The sequence below is a fragment of the Labrus mixtus genome, chromosome 22, assembly GCF_963584025.1.
Source record: "Labrus mixtus chromosome 22, fLabMix1.1, whole genome shotgun sequence".
Lineage (NCBI taxonomy): Eukaryota > Metazoa > Chordata > Actinopteri > Labriformes > Labridae > Labrus > Labrus mixtus.
In genome coordinates, this window is record NC_083633.1 from 6,150,241 (window position 1) to 6,166,682 (window position 16,442).

The following is a 16,442-nucleotide window of genomic DNA, read 5'->3' on the forward strand; positions in this document are numbered from 1 at the left end:
TGTGTGTGTGTGTGTGTGTGTGTGTGTGTGTGTGTGTGCATGTGTTTGTGTGTTATGAGTGTGTTCAGTGGAGTGGATTGTTCACTGTGTGACAGGTGAGTCTTTAACCAAATGAGAAATGAGAAAAACAAAAACAAAATCCTGCTTCTGCTGTGATTTTCTTCTGTGTGTGTCTTCTAGTGCGTGTGTGTGTGTGTGTGTGTGTGTGAGTGAGTGCGTGTGTGTAAGTGTGTGTATCGATGGAGAACGGCATTTTAATGAGTTTTTATGAAAATGTCTTGGTGCATCCAGAACTTTAGTAATGAGGTGCGGATGATGTTTTTGGTTGAGCAGCAGCTCTGATGTTGCTTCAGTCGGCTCATTATGGAGAATCAGACCGGAGCTTCTGTTCATTTGTGTTCACTAGCAATCAAATGTTATCCTGATAAACGCTTAACAACAGCCAACTACAGCTTAGACTAAAAGTGCTCTACTACAAATACAAACAGAACACTGTGAACATATTATACAAGCAAATCAATCCAGAGCTGCAAGTCACATAATCCACGCTGAGGTGCGTGTATATTACCTCAAATAAAAGCTGCGCATTTAAAGCTGCAGATTGGAAGGAATCCACAACGCCAACACAATATCACAAGTTGGTTTCTCCTGTGGTCACAAACTTTCATCCTCACAACACATCGGTGGACGGCCTGGGTTTGAGTCTGACCTTTGGCTCCTTTCCTGCATGTCATTCCCAACTCTCTCATCCCCCGAAGTCTGACTCAATCCACCGTCCTGTTTCTCAAATAAAGGCTTGAAAACAGGCCTTAAATACACTTTTAAAAAGGAACTGCACAGTCCCACATCCGGTTTTGTTGCTGTTTTTGATGCTCTGGAGCTTTTTAGAAGTGAAGTCTAACATTCTCATTCATGCTCATTTGATTTTTTTCAGCTGGCAACAGCCTTTACTCTTTGATTTGATGTTTTTGCATTGTCTCTTTAGAGAGGAGCATTTAATCAGATGTGCTCATTGTCAAATTAACAAATTAACTTGAGCTTGTATAGTCTTCCGACTACTCAAAATCGCTTTTACACCACAGGTCACACCTACACATTAACACACTGATGGTAAAGTGTCCATCAGAAGTAACTAATCCCATTTATACACATGTGTACGCCTTTGACAAAGCAACAGGAGCATCTTGGAGTTAAGTGTCTTGCCCAAGGCCACAATGGACATGTGGCTGCAGTAGCTGGGGATCGACCCCCCGACCAGCCGCCCCGTGCACTTGTGGGCGTGTCATCCCCAACTCTCTCTTCCCGATATTTCCTGTCAATCTTAAGCTTCCTATAAAGTAAAGGCCAAAACAAAAATCTAAATAATAATCAGGAAACAGCATTTGTTCGGGTTGTTTTGAAAAAAACGACTGAACCAAAGCTTAGTAATTATGTTGTTAATGTATTTCTTCTGTAAATTGACAAAAACTGTCGATTTTTCTAACCCTAAAGAGGAGAAAGAATTAATGAGGAAGTAAATGGATCAATGACTAAATGAAGGAATGAGTAATTGTTTGGTAGAATATAGAATGATATATCTAATCAATCATTGGCTGATTGAGGAAAAGACTAAATGATTGACTTATTAAGTGAATCATTGATTGAACGACTCTCCGTTCTGCAGGCTGTGTGGTTACCCGCCGTTCTACGACGAGAACGACTCCAAACTCTTTGAGCAGATCCTGAAAGCCGACTACGAGTTTGACGCGCCGTACTGGGACGACATATCGGACTCAGGTGAGCCTTTGCCTCCCTCCTTTACCTCCTCCATCTCCCCCTCCTCTTCAACATTTCCCCTTCCTCGTCCATCGACCACCAATCTAATATAGGAACTGTTGGTCGCCATGCTTTGGCTGCAGGTCCAACATTTATCTACTGGAAGGAATGAAATTAAAGTTTGTAGAGACATTTATGATACTGATAACTTTGGTGTTACATTTCTTCTTCTACTGACACCCTGAGGTTGACATGGTTGGTAATAGTTTTATGTTTCTCCACACCTATCAGATGGATTGAAATGATATTTGGTACATGCATTTTGGATATGGCAATAATTTCAGTTCTCCTTTTGGTATTCATTTAGTGTTTTCATCAAGGTTAAATTTGTACAACAGGCTAAACGTCCCCTTTCAGCTAGTTACTGTTGGACCTTCGGGTTGACCTCTTACATCTCATACAAAACAATCCACAAACAAGTTGTCAAATGGTAAACTGTTTTCCTTCCTTGCATGTACAGTATGTTTAACTCCTTCAGCTGACACAACATAAACGCTGTATATAAATGTCAATCAATCAATCAATCTTTATTTCTATAGCACATTTAAAACAACCTTGATTGACCTAAGTGCTGTACAAGTGTAAAAAAACACAATGTAAAAACAACAAATAAAATAACATACAGAATGAAGCACAATAAAAACACAATAAATAGGAGCATGAATAACATTTCAAAATGTCAAGCTCAAATTGTATTAAAGGCTAGAGCAAAGAGGTGAATTTTAAGCAAAGATTTGAAGTTTTCAATGGACTGAGCAGTTCATGTGTGGTACATGCTCAATCATTTACCATGTCAATACCTGCACCTTGTTTTCTTTTAGGCTTTTATTCTATGCATTAATGCTGCTGCTCAACTTCCAAGTCAAAGCCCTGCACGGGAACTGTGCAGCATGTTCAGAACACTGAGGCCAGTTTGGGGACAATTGAGGTGTTTAAATGCAAGATTGAATTGATCCCCAACTGCATGCGGGCGGCAGTAGCTCAGTCTGTGGGGACTTGAGTTCGAAACCGGAGGGTCGCCGGTTTTTAAGTCCCGGTGTGGACCAAACGTAGAAATTGGTCCGGTAACTGGAGAGGTGCCAGTTCACCTGCTGAGCACTGCCGAGGTGCCCTTGAGTAAGGCAACGAACCCCCAGCTCAGGAGCTCTGACATCTCTCCATCAGTACATAGGATCCTTTTTGTGCATGTGTGTGTATTTCAGCCTGTGTGTGAAGCTTATAACAAAGAGTAAAGTTTAATTTCCCCTCGCGGGATTAAGAGAGTTCCAATGTTACAATTCACTTAGCAGACGCTTTTATCCAAAGCGACGTACATCACCATTCATACATCGCCACAGTAGCAGTTCAGGGTTAAGTGTCTTGCCCAAGGACACATCGGACCTGTTGCTCAGCTGGGGATCGAACCCTCAACCCTCGAGAGGCGACGACTCTACCAACTGAGCCACAGCCGCCCTTAGAGTATATCTAATTATTATTATCAACGAGGTGTGTTTGGCTGGTTTAGAGAAATTAGCTTCAGTAGGTTTTCAGTCAATCTAACATGTTTACCTGCATTTTAAAAGTTGAGTTTTAGTCGCACTTAACACAAGGAATCGTTGTTGTTGTTTTTACATTATGTAAACATACTGTCTGAGACCATGTCCATGTTGTTGACAAGATAATGGTCTTACAGACGGCAGGTTTAAGTTTAAGTCAACAGCAAAAACACAAAAGGACGACATTAAGGTTGATTTAGAGGCAATTCAGATATCCTTCATTTGTAGATTATCCTGATAATTTAATTTAAAAAACGCTGCTTACGGTTGATTAGGTGTTTATTTGTCTGAAATGATTTACCTTTTGTGGCCTTCGTCGTGTTTTCTTGTCCCCCAGCCAAGGATTTCATCGGCAGCCTGATGGAAAAAGATCCAGCCAAGCGTTTCACCTGCGACCTGGCACTCAGACACCCCTGGTGAGGAACACACACTCACACTCACACACACACACACACACACACACACACACACACACACACACACACCACAAGCTTGCAAAAAGGCATAAAATCGATATTGTTATTGATTAACAGTCAGAGGTGTTTTGTGATTGTGCGTGTGTTTATATTTATCAGGATCTCCGGGGATACAGCACTCTGCAAGAACATCCATGAGTCAGTCAGTCGTCAGATCAAGAAGAACTTTGCCAAGAGCAAATGGAGGGTAAATGATGTTTACTGCACTTTATTCTTTTTGGTTTCGGCTGCACGGCTACTCAAACGATAGTCTGTGTTTGAGAAGATGAATCACTCAGTAGTAAAAAAAAACCTGGCCTGATATGTTGTCTGGAGTTCACCTCCATCATCACTTTTCTTCTGAGACGTTTATAAAAACTTACCTGCAGACTTGAAACAAATCTCCCCCTTTCTTCAAGACCTGCTCCTCACAGTACGTCACCCTCAGCTCGGGGTGTTAATAGCACATGCAGCTCGTGTAATATCTGAACCTCAGATGGTTTTCATGGAAGATAAACTGCAACAGAAGACCATATCACGGTATTTCTGCACTAGTGCCAGTTCATTCAAAGCAGATCCTTGACTGCGACTTCAAAGCCCCTATCAAACAAAAAATCCCCTTTTTTGATCTTTTCTATGACGTCATTTTTAAAAAAATCTCAAAAATCCCATTACAGTACATTCATAATCCACTAGGCTCATGCTTAAACAATATGTAGATGTCAAATGTTTTGGCCCGTTTCCACCTACCTCTGACAGTATTATTCAGTTTACATCCCTTGCTGTTAAATCAAACTCAAACAGGAGATCAATAATATAAAATAAGAATGATTCTCTTTCTGACACACACAGGTATTGATGCAAAGTGAGAGCTTTCTGTTTCTGTTCACCATCACCTCCTTGTTTCCCTCTCCTCTCCTCTCCTCTCCAGCAAGCATTCAATGCCACCGCCGTGGTCCGGCACATGAGGCGGCTGCAGCTTGGCAGCAGCATGGGGAGCAGCATGGACCAGTCCAACCCGCCGACCAGGACGAGCCAGGCCCAGAAGCCCGCCCCGAGCCAGAGCCCGGCGGGCCAGATCCCGGCGGGCCAGATCCAGCCTGCTCAGAGCCAAAGCAGCGGCCAGGCGGCACAAGGCCCGAGCACCAACGTGGCCGCCAACAAAACCTCTGCCATTGACAACAACATAGCAGCTCCTCGCAAAGAATGTAAGTTTGATTCAGAGGTATTAGTTGTACTACAAAGTCAAGACAACATATGTGTGTGTCAAAAGTGTGTCATTTAACCTTAGACAAACAGCACTTGTCCAGTCGTAGTTTAGCAAACTCATCCTGACACAGCAGCCCTGTCGTTCAGATTTACCTTTACCTCATAATAAATAATAATAATAACAATAATAACTTTATGTATATAGCACTTATCTAAACAAGGTTACAAAGTGCTTTACAGAATGCATTCAATCAAACAAAATGAAACATACATTAAAAGTGCTTCACAAAACACACAGGATAAAACATTAGTGAGTTATAGAATTATTAATAAAAAATGAGTAAATTAATTAAAGCAGGACATTAATTACTAATCAATCGTTAAAAAGGCCTTCTTATAAAAATGTGTTTTGAGCAAGGATTTGAAAATAGGAACAGAGTTTGCCAGCCTAATTTCTACGGGTAGGGAGTTCCAGAGTTTAGGGGCTCTGATGGCAAATGCCCGGTCGCCCTTGGTAACCAGCCTAGATCTGGGATCAACTAATAAAGGTGCTCTTGATGATCTAAGATCTCGGCTGGGAGCACAAGGGGTTAAAAGTTCTGTCGTGACACGTTTTAAACAGAGCCAGTTAATTTTTTTACCTCCTCACAAAAATCTGTAAAATAATTTTCTGGTAATGAAATGTAAAAAGAGTGGCAATACTTTGTCTGAAGTGAAGCAAAATGATTTAGAGCTCCCCCTACTGACTGGCTGCGGTACAGGTCTTTAATCCCGCCTCCTCGATGTGAAAAAATTAGACATGGGTCATGTGTCTTTTTTTTCCCCTCTCAGGTGTAACTGCACCAGCCACACCCTGCAGTCTGGCATCTGCAGCGTCTTCTCCCGCCGCCGGCGCCGAGCTGAACCGGCCACATCCCTCAGCAGGTCCGGCCCCGGTGCTCACAGAGACCAAGTGACGCCAGGTCCCGCGGGGAACCAGCTGGGAGGCCACAGCGCTGTGAGGCAGAAAGAGAGGGAAAGAGCCGGAGGACGACAGGAGAAGAAGAGGATCCTCCTCTTTCTTCTTCTTCCTCTTACCTCCCTCTCCTCACTGCGTTTCTGTTCGGATGTGCCGCCCCAACCAGTTCCTCGCCCTGCTCCAGGGAGAGCAGAGGACATTACCTCCGCCCAAACGTTTCAGGCCAGGGCCACGCTGTACACCCTCCTCCCACCGAGAGGGCGCCGCTTAGAATGCCACGACACGGCCACAGAGGATGTTCGAATGCCTGGCTGTGTTGGGATGCAGGCGACGCGTGGGTGTCGACTTAAGCCTGTTCGAGAAGAAGTTGGTGGTTCCCAGTTGGGCCGGGGGTGAAATATTATTTAATGTCAGTAAACATCAACTTCCCTCCTTAATCTGGTCTGTCCTGCGCCACTGTATTTAGCTTTTTCCTAACTAGGTTTGACTGTTGGCAACTGGATTGATTTCTTTTTTATTATTCTCAATGTTAATTTTGAAGGTGGTATGTGTAACTTTAAAAAAAAAAAGGGTTATCATTGTCACATAAGAAGTGTTATTTTGGTACAATCACTGTCAAAATAAATAACGCAATGGCCAAGAGGGTTAGTGTTCTCTGATTATCATGTGTACTAGCATTAAATCAAGACTCCAGTCTCCATGACCCCTTCATTTCTTCATTAAACCACTGAAGTTATTGGTCTTTTTTCACTCTAGAAGAACAGCGCCACCTTCCTGTAAAGTGCCATAAAACAATCAAGCAGAATCCCTCCAAATCCAATCTGTTGACTGCGTAAAATGCAGACAAGAGGCTTCTTAAGACGCCTCGTACTGATTTTTACCAACGTTTCAAACTAATGTGACGGTGATTTCCTCATCTTTAAATGTTACATATAGCACCTGTAAGACATGTTCTATGTCCTTATGGGCTTCTTTGTATGTTTGTGCTTTAAGAAGTGCTTTAAAAGTACCATACGACTGTTCAGATATGGAAACATAAGTAAGCTCTTTATGTATTTTTGCACAGAGAAGGGTCGGATAAATTCTCAGACACGGATTAGCCGCCATCCACTAGTGTTGATCAGAGATTAGAGATTGTAAACCTTAGAGTGGATGTTAGAGGATTGTCTGAAAGTTTCCGATTTGTTTATTCTTTTTCTTACTTTCTAAGACTTTTGTAACAATCACCCTTTACAGGGACACACATACAGGTTAGTATGAAACATGCAGCAGGTAAAGTAAAGGATCGATGGAGGAATGTTCTGGAAAACTGCCTCCGGTGGAGAATGTTTGCGACTACGCGATGGCTAGCTATCTGAGGAGCCCTGAGCAACGCAGTCCAGTTACAAACCGCCTCTGAGATATTTAACCTCCTCCCACATGGGTCCTCAGATGGTTATGCATTTGTAGAATAGAGAATAAATCCAAAATGGAGAACCAAGCGCGTGTTCCTTTCCCCCTTCTTCAGAAGCCATGATCTCACTTTTTTTGCGTCGTCAAGCCGCGCCCAGTTCGAATGTGCTCAGGGAAAACTGCAGCTGCACTGTGAGCTGGCAAATACCGGTTTTCTGGATTTAGGTTTTTCTGTCGGTACTTTCAGTTCAGTCGTCGCGGCATCACAGTTAATGATCCAGGGCTTTAGATGTCAGCTGTGCACTTAGTTCAGTGTGGTTTTGACTTATACTCACTTGTGACCATGGAGGACTCAGACATTGAAACTGACAATACCACCAACGACTCAGACGCTTTTTGAGCATGCACAAATAGATTCTACTATCTTGGCAGTTTTGTTTTGACACAATCTACCACTCTGAAACAGTACAGTAGGAATTGTATAGAGCAGGGGATAAACATGGAGGATAGGTTGGGTTTTTGCTGTGTCTGGTGATCCTTTGGCGAACCCTTTGTCACCCAACAGTACACAGAGATTGGTTGGTTTTTCACAATTTGAGAACCGGTCAAAATATAGCAAATCTGAACTATTTACTTAGGTATGAGCAGCAAAACCAAACTATGTAACACACTTCCATCTTGTTTTAAAAAAAAGCCAATACATGTGGCTTAAATGGAATGGTTGGAGTCCAAAGCTTGAGGTCCTTTTTTTGTTCTAAGTTACATTCAATGTGACAAACTCGAAAGAACTCAAATGTCATCTTTTTCCTGACGCTGTCATGACTACAGTAGTTTAGATTGTGTCACTCGTAGTGATAGCCTTTCAGACTTAACTCAGAGAGTAGAGCGGTGAAATGTCGGGTGCTCACTCACACTTATCAGATTGTCACATCTTTGTCAGAGGCAATTAAACCAATCCCTTTATTTTTGAATTCTAGCCAAAGACTAGTGCATGGTATGGAAACAAATGGCTCCATTTCATTTGATAAATGAGTTAGAACCAACTATTTGAAAACGACACTGTTTGAGATAGAAGTGGACTTGCATTAAGGGCTGAACTCCAGCTGCAAATGAATCTGGAGTGAACTGTATTGACCCATTTAACGTCTTGCCATGAACCTTTTTTTTATGTGCACCGACTGGTGCTGAAAAGTATCGGCAAATTATAAACATAGTGCTTGTTTTAATCTGCTTGGAATGTCAGAAAGGTGTGACACACCAGCTGGAAGAAAGTCAATTTACACTGAAAAAAAACAAATCTCACCCAAGCTTTATGGAATTCACTTCTGGCTTGCTGCACCGTTGTGTGTATTAAAACTCACAGCTCTTTGGCACTGACTTTGAATGCTACCCAATCGAAATGTATGAATTCATGATCTCTGTTCTTTAAGAGCAGCATCTTCTTTCTTTAACCAGCTCTGAATGGACAGTTCCAGCATTCTTGTTTTTTTCTTTGCTATTTCCCCTCCATCCAACGTGCCAGTTGCTCTTGTAATACTTTTCAACCTTTCTACCCAATCATTAGCTTTAATCTTTTACCTAATTTTCTCCTACTTGAGACATTATTTTCTAAAAATAAACCAGAAGTACATAGTCCACATTTCAAGATATTTTCCTAAGAGCTGGGTACCATAGCTTTTAGCAAAAGTTGACTGTAAGCCGCTTACACACATGCACTCCTGTTCATTTCTTGAAAATTTTAGACTCCTTGCCCCTGAAATCTTCCTGAGTGATGTGTTCACACATGCCTCTCACAATGGGAAGATTTCGCTGTCAGACGGGCAGGCAAGACGTGTCATAAAAATGACGCACAAAAATGGCAGACGAGCAACAAAGTTAGAAGCCATGTTGACAGTTTTTGCCTTTATATTTGGTTGCATTTGAGGTATAAAGAAAAGATCAGAGAGCATACTGAGCACAGTTTCATAATGTACACTAAAATCACACCAGTCCCTGGCCCGGTCACAGATTATGAGCGTTATCACCCCATCCTGTTAGCTTGAAGATACATCAACAAACCTGACCTCCTGCCGAAACTACTAATGACTAAAAAGCTGGAGCAGAGAAGTCTGGGTAAATCCTGGTGAAAAAATGTGCTGTTTACATGTTTACATGCAGCTCAAAACAAAAATTCCTGGACATTTTCAGGAGCGCATTGCATGTGTGAAAGGGGCTAAACAGTATTAAAAACGTAATTCGTTTGGGACAAAAATTAAACATTAATGTGAGGAATTAGAGGGGTCAAGGATTTAAAAAAAAGTGAGACATTAAGGCATCTTCAGCCTTTTTGGGTTGTATTAATGTAAAGCCAACACTGCACAGCTTCGGGAATATGACCATTTTTAATTGTTTTTGAAAATGTCCTATTGCCTGAGAATTATCCTTACATAGAAATCCTCTTTTCCTTTTAATCTGATATATGTACAGGCCCTTAACACACTCACCAGATCTACTACATTGTTTTTGAAACACTTGAATCTTGTGTATTTGGAAAGGACACTGACATGACAAACTCATTACAGCTACAGTATATGCACGCTGTCCTCACAACTACTCCAGTCAAATTAGGGCTTAAGTTACATTTTTTTATGGTGGATTTAAGAATCAAAGACCAAGTTAGCCTGATTATTTTAAATGTGCATTTATCAGGGAAGCACCCACATGTCTTGTACTGCATGACTCTGTAGTTCAGTATTCAGCATTTTAATTCAATCTTCTTTTTTTTAGTATGGTAACATGTTACATTTGTCTCTTCTAACCTAACACTAAAGCCAGTTCATGTTATTCTTCATGTGTTACTGAGGGGATTTTTACCATATAAGGGCTTTATTCCTATGATCACCTTAATCTAATTATTCACTGTAACCATGTTTTCATGACCATTGAACACTATGCATTTTTTGAAAACATTTTTAAGTGTTGTCGATGCTTTTTCTTGAGCTTGGGATTGCAAAAAAAAAAAGAAAATACCCCTGTGGCTAAAAACATTAGGGGAGTAAGTTACTTCACCATGCTGTAGTTTGGTCTGTTTTAAATGAAGAATGTGCGACTTTTTGATCCATCCGATAGATGTCGCCCTGGAGCACCAGCATGAAACCAAAACAAACTGATGTTTGGCCACACCTCCGCTATTCTGAAGCCCCCGCTCTCCTCCAGCGACACACCTCCAACCTCTCTCCACTCGTGTTTGCAAAAAAGAGTTATCGAATTGGAAAACACCATAATTAAGCACTCAGTGCTAAGAGCAAGCGGTGGACATAATTGTCCTTGTCTTGAGCTGCATTGTTGTGTTAGCATGCTAATGATTAGCGCTCTCGGTTAGCTCGTAGCTTCACATTGCATGTAAATTTACATGGAATGACCGTGATCTAAAAACGCTAACGTGACATTCAAAAAGCAGTCAGTACAGTATGTTAGTCTTCTTTTCTATAGTCCCTCACTTTAACAGCTTTAATACACAGGGACTATCCGTCCGGCCCCGTCCATGTAAACACAGCTCAGACAACATCACAGCCAGCGGGACTCACTCTTCTTACTCATTGTAGACAGTCACGACTTAGAGAGATAGTTACACAGGATATACTGGATTTATGCTATATGTATGTGTAAAATGTCGCACATTCTTCCTCTTAATGCTTAACCATGAATTTGTCTATTATTATTATTATTAAATGAGCCACATAGTTAAAGCGGTCTACCAGGTTTCTCTCGAGCACTAAACGATGTTAATGTATCATCAGCCAACACTGTAAGAGCATGTTTCGTTAAATGTGATGTCGTCCATGTTAGTCTGGACGTTTGGGTTTATGAATGTCATTGTGAGGCAGACAGAGGGTTCAGGTTCATGCTGCTCTGTGGTTATGTGTACAAATATGTCTGCTGTAAAAAAAAAAAAAAACAGACCTTTTTTTTCTGAATGAATACTTCAATGTTCGAGACGCTAGTGTAAATAGATTGTGAATATGAATGATCATTTTCAAGACAATATTTACAAATGTTTCGCTGTTCAGGCATGTGGGATGGATGAGTGAGCGTGTGTGTGTGTTGAGGGAAGTTGATTGTATTCTCTATGGAATGTTAAATGTAAAAAAAAAAAAGCTTAAATCCCCTTTATTCCCCACTGAGGTTTGCTTTCATGTACTGTCCAGCACTGTGTGGCTGCCACCTATATGCCGTCAGTGTTTCACAACCACTTCAGTGTACTTTGGCTGTACATGTAAATGTACACATCAGTCCAGCTTCAAGTGAAAGCAACAATTACTGAACTCAGGCTTACGTTTTTTTGCCATTCTAAAGGAAGAAATCCAAAGCTGTGATCGACTATGAAACACACTGTTAACAGCGAGGAGCAGCTAGGATCGCTCTCGTCTGCTCTCTGCCCTTTGAGCTCACACTTCTCGGACCTTTTCTTTTTTATATACAAAGACGGTGACCAATTGCGTCGTCACAAAAGATGAAAACACACACAGCATGTTCAACAAAAGTGCTTCAACGATTCAACATCACCAATGACTGTTTCTCTTATATTCCCTTGTATGATGTTAGTATCTTTGTATAATGTAAAGACGTACACGGGTTGAGACGCCAGAGTCCACAGAAAGCTGTTTAGAATTTCAGTTCCACAAACAGTTTTGAGAGATTTATTCTTGAGCTGTTTCCCCCCCAAAAAAAAAATCATGGGTGACTAGATAAGTATTGCTATTCTGTTATTCATTAGCAAGAATATCTTACCAGATACGGTCATCACTGGGGCCTTTGGTATTTAACAAATGATCTGACAGAAATGGAATTAAAAACAAATAATGCATTAAAATGGTCTTAAGCTAGGTTAGGATGGTAACTTTGATAGCACATCAAGGTATCATCTTATGTGATTTAGACCAAAAACACTATGTAAAACAATTTGTGAACAGTTCATCAAAGGAAGTCAATTAACATAAAACCCAGTGTATTAGAATCATTCTGTTTTTGTGGGGTCGCCCAGAAGGTAAAAATATTTCAATTTCCATTGCGTTCAGCAAAGTCCACAGCTGTTTAGCTCTTTCTAGTGCCATCTGTTTCCCCAATGTGGAGTTTCCAATCCTGCTAGCTACCGGAGAAGTTGTTGAGGTTTCAGCCTCCAGTAGATAGCAGATTGTTTATAGGTACGGACCCACTGCCAACCACCAATTCACCAAGAGTGGCGCTGCCCACCTCTGCTGATAACTTGTTGTCTTTAATTTAGTGATTAGTCTTTTTAATCAAACTAAATATTTTTTTTACCTAACAGTATACCACTGTTTAATTTGAATGCAAGATTATGACCTAATGACGGAGAAAAGTTTTTATTTTTAAGTGGTGCCATCGACCTTGTCCATGTTGTGATGTATACCAGCAGGATTTGTGCAGCGAACTGGCTGCTTGCACTATTTAATGAATGGGGGCAAATTGGCAAATCGTGTCAAGACGCTTGCAGTTGGTGACGGTGCCAGCTGCACTTGCGGTAATAATGTTGCATGTCCGAGTATTTTATACTGGTATGTCAGTTGCACTGGGATATAGGACACAGCCCACTTTTTAGATTGAAAAGTATGAAAAGTGTATGTATTTTACAGCTTTGTAAATTCTAATAGTATAAAAGCAAGTCAATTTTTCTTTACATAAATGTTTCCTTATTGTTGCCAAAAGATTGAAGAGTTCATAATCACACTTTGTAAGTATCATTAAATCTAGCTGCCATCCAAGTTGCTTTTCTTCAGTCTGTCTAAAATATTATAATCTGGTCTTTGCCTCTGCCCTTAAGACTCTGCTCTGCTTCTTAAAATTGTTTGTCTGAATTAATCTTTAAACAAGCTGCTTCTTGGAACTGGTGTCTCCCTGTGGGTGTCCTTGTCCAGAGCCTGCTGAGTTAGCTGGGCTGTATTGTATTTACTCTCTGCATGTGACACACAACAAACTCCCATCCTGTGCACCGTCGTTATGCCGACGACACCCTCATGTCTCAGAGTGAGCACCGCCTGCCACACACCTGTTGTGCTGGGATGATAATGATGATGAAGATGATGATGATGATGAATTTCTGTTAATGGGGCTTGTATATCAGATGCCTTCGACAATCATGTGCACATATCAGAGCTACCATGACAACACAGGCCAGAGCGACTGATTGTGTTTCATTTGTCTTTCTCCTGGAATAAATCCTGAATGATCATAATGTGTGTCTTCAACACTTTGTTTCCTTTTTTTCTTCATTATGTGTGTCTGTGCTTTTCCCACAAAATTACAAAGCTCTGTCTTTTTATTACTACTCAAAATTAGGACTGGATTTCCGACAAGTGTGCACAGAAGAACGTGTCTCTCTGTGTTTGTAGTTAGTCATTTAAATACAAATTCCAGGACCCATATGTGCAGCTATAAAGCAGACATCCTACACCTTCTTTGACCGACATTTTGCCAGCAGATGTTTTTAGCAGACAGGAGACAGATGTGGCTAACATGAGGCACATGTTTCTTTTACTTGCACATGTTGGAACACATTAGGATAACAACATTAAAAACAGATTTTCCCCATATAAAAATAATTTATAGTACTTAAATGACTGCCCAAAATGTAACGAAGGATTCAGTGAAAGTGAAGTTATAAACACATTTATGGCCTTCAAAACCACTCAGCATTTGCTTCTGTAACAGCAGCTTCAAGACTAATTTGGGTTTTTACAGCTGCTAAGCCCCCTATGTAACTCAATTAAAGATATAAATAATCTAATGTTTTTTAAAACTGAATTGTTTTCTTTAACTATATGTTGTAGGTATGTGCGTTGTCTTCAGTCTTACTTTCACATTAGTGCTAATATGCAAATGTAGGTACACTAACATACAACAGAATTGTCATTGTTAGCATGTTAGCATACTTGCTCTAGCATGACTCAAGGCACCACTCCCTGTCTCCCTACTCGTTCTCTACCCCTTGCGTGCACGAGCCCAGACTCACAGCCTGGGCTAAGGTCAGCTTCTGGACCAATGGCACTTGTGCATGTAATTGAGGGGCGTGGATTTTGAGGGAGCACAGAGGGCAGGGTTTTGGTTGCAGATGGAGCACTGAGGGAATGCTACTTTCAAAATCATGCTAGTTTTTGAAAATTACCAACCCTGCCTTTAAGTACATGTATCAACACGACAGAAAAGCAACAGGCTGCTTCATGCCATTCCAACACAATACTTTTTTAGCTAAAATATAAGTTAAAGTCAAATTTTAAAGACCAAAATGTATCACTAAATGACCAATTGTCAGTGACCCAACTGTTAAACTAGCTTTGTTAGCTTCATTTGGTACTGAGCTTCGCCTGCTTAGCAGTCTTAGCCTGGAATTTATTTTTTTAATTCCACCTTTATTACCAAAGTTTGGCCTGTTTGAGCTTCCTGTGGTTCAAGTCATCACACTTCCTCTGCTACTCTCTCCTTCCCAGTTGGCAATATCCTCCTGTTTCGAGGAACATGTGCACCCACACATACACATATTGAATGTGTCCACTCGTTCAAAACACACACAAACCAAAGCACTAAAATTAAAATTGTGAATTCAAAGTATTTCGGCTCTCCAGCCTTATTAAACTGTCACACACATAGCAAAGCAGCAGAACTGAATGTCTGCTAAATCAAATACTTCATCATGCACAGATAAAAACACCATATGTTGACTTTGGCTGCCGAGCTCTAGGTATGTTTGAGCTCCGAGTCAGTGATCTCTCTGCTTCTTAAACTGCCTTCTCCTCATCTTTAATTCAAGACTTCACCCTCCTCTCTGCTGCCTCCCCTCCTCTTCTCCACCCCTCACTCTCTCGCTGCAGGGTTTCTCCTCCTCCTCACCCATCTCTCCCCTGCAGAGACATGTTGTTTTGTTCTTTTCTAAGCAGCATGTGTATATTTCAGAAAACTAATTAAAGGCAGATCAACTGAAGCAGCGAGATAACACACAATCTCACAGGGAATAGAGGTGGGATCGTGGCATGTTGGGGAATCTGAAATGCGTGCAGAGACCATGCGTGTCATTTGGACAGACAGGTCTGAATGCAAACAGCAGGGGGTGATATGATGGCTCCCTCTACCAACCCTCGTCCAAGTAAAGAAAACTCTAAACTGTTTCCAAAATAGCACGATTATACCAGCAAGGATTACTTTAACGCAGTAATGTTTTGGTTTAAGGATGTTTTTTTATTTCACTGCAGTTCTAAAATTGCCTAAATCCTCTTTCACCAAGGAGAGATGAGGCAAGTGGAAGGTTGAATTCAAACTAAAATGTCTCCTTATTTGATCTGGTTTAATAGCTTCCCCAATGATGTTGTGTTCAGGTGAGTTATTTACTGACTTACAGTTTAATGTTTTTATCATGCGTCCACTATATAATTATATATATACTTATATCCGAGCAGTAGTAGAGGAGCTAGACTTTCTTGACTGGCCTGGCCTGATTTATCCAGGGGTGGCATGAAGTTCTATGTGGACACACACACTAATGAAAAGCATTGTTTACCCTTGAGGTAGGAAGGTTAAGGTCTTCCTGCAGAACAGTTGTTGCTGCTCCAAAACAAAAAGAATTCTGCAGAATAGATGCTTCTTGATTAAACTAAGATTAAAAAACCACTCATGAGTTTGGGCGGCCAAACTCTGGACAAGGAGTCACCCAGAACACATTGCACACACAAAAAAAAACACCCTCAATGTGCGGTTTGCGAACAAGCTTACAACTGAATTCTTTAACCCGCCAAGTAAATCATTTTCAAGAAATTAATTACCACCCCTAAATCTATCACATTCTATCTCGTATCACACAAAAAACCCAGCCAATCCCCTTACGTCGAAAGCTTGTGCCATCAGACTCTTTTAAACCACTTTCAAATTCTACACATACTGGCCTTAGTGTTGAGCCACCACAAGATACAACTTGTCATAACACTTGTTTAAACAGACTGTGGGGAATCTGCAGATCATCTAAAAGCTCAGTTCTTCTTTGTGTGCAGTTCTCAGTTCTGTTTTCAGCAGTGGCACATTGATCCCAGTACC

At 41.0% G+C, this 16,442-nt stretch overlaps 1 protein-coding gene across 1 annotated transcript in view; it reads left to right on the forward strand.

The window, feature by feature from the left end:
* Window positions 1-13,596, forward strand: part of camk1da (calcium/calmodulin-dependent protein kinase 1Da) — a 70,064-nt gene extending 56,468 nt beyond the window's left edge. The window contains exons 7-11 of the mRNA XM_061029631.1: window positions 1,664-1,776; window positions 3,688-3,766; window positions 3,926-4,013; window positions 4,737-5,013; window positions 5,846-13,596. Of these exons, the coding sequence (XP_060885614.1) occupies window positions 1,664-1,776; window positions 3,688-3,766; window positions 3,926-4,013; window positions 4,737-5,013; window positions 5,846-5,970 (682 nt within the window). The 3' untranslated portion in view covers window positions 5,971-13,596. The remainder of the gene's footprint in view (window positions 1-1,663; window positions 1,777-3,687; window positions 3,767-3,925; window positions 4,014-4,736; window positions 5,014-5,845) is intronic.
* The last annotated feature ends 2,846 nt before the right edge of the window (window positions 13,597-16,442 follow it).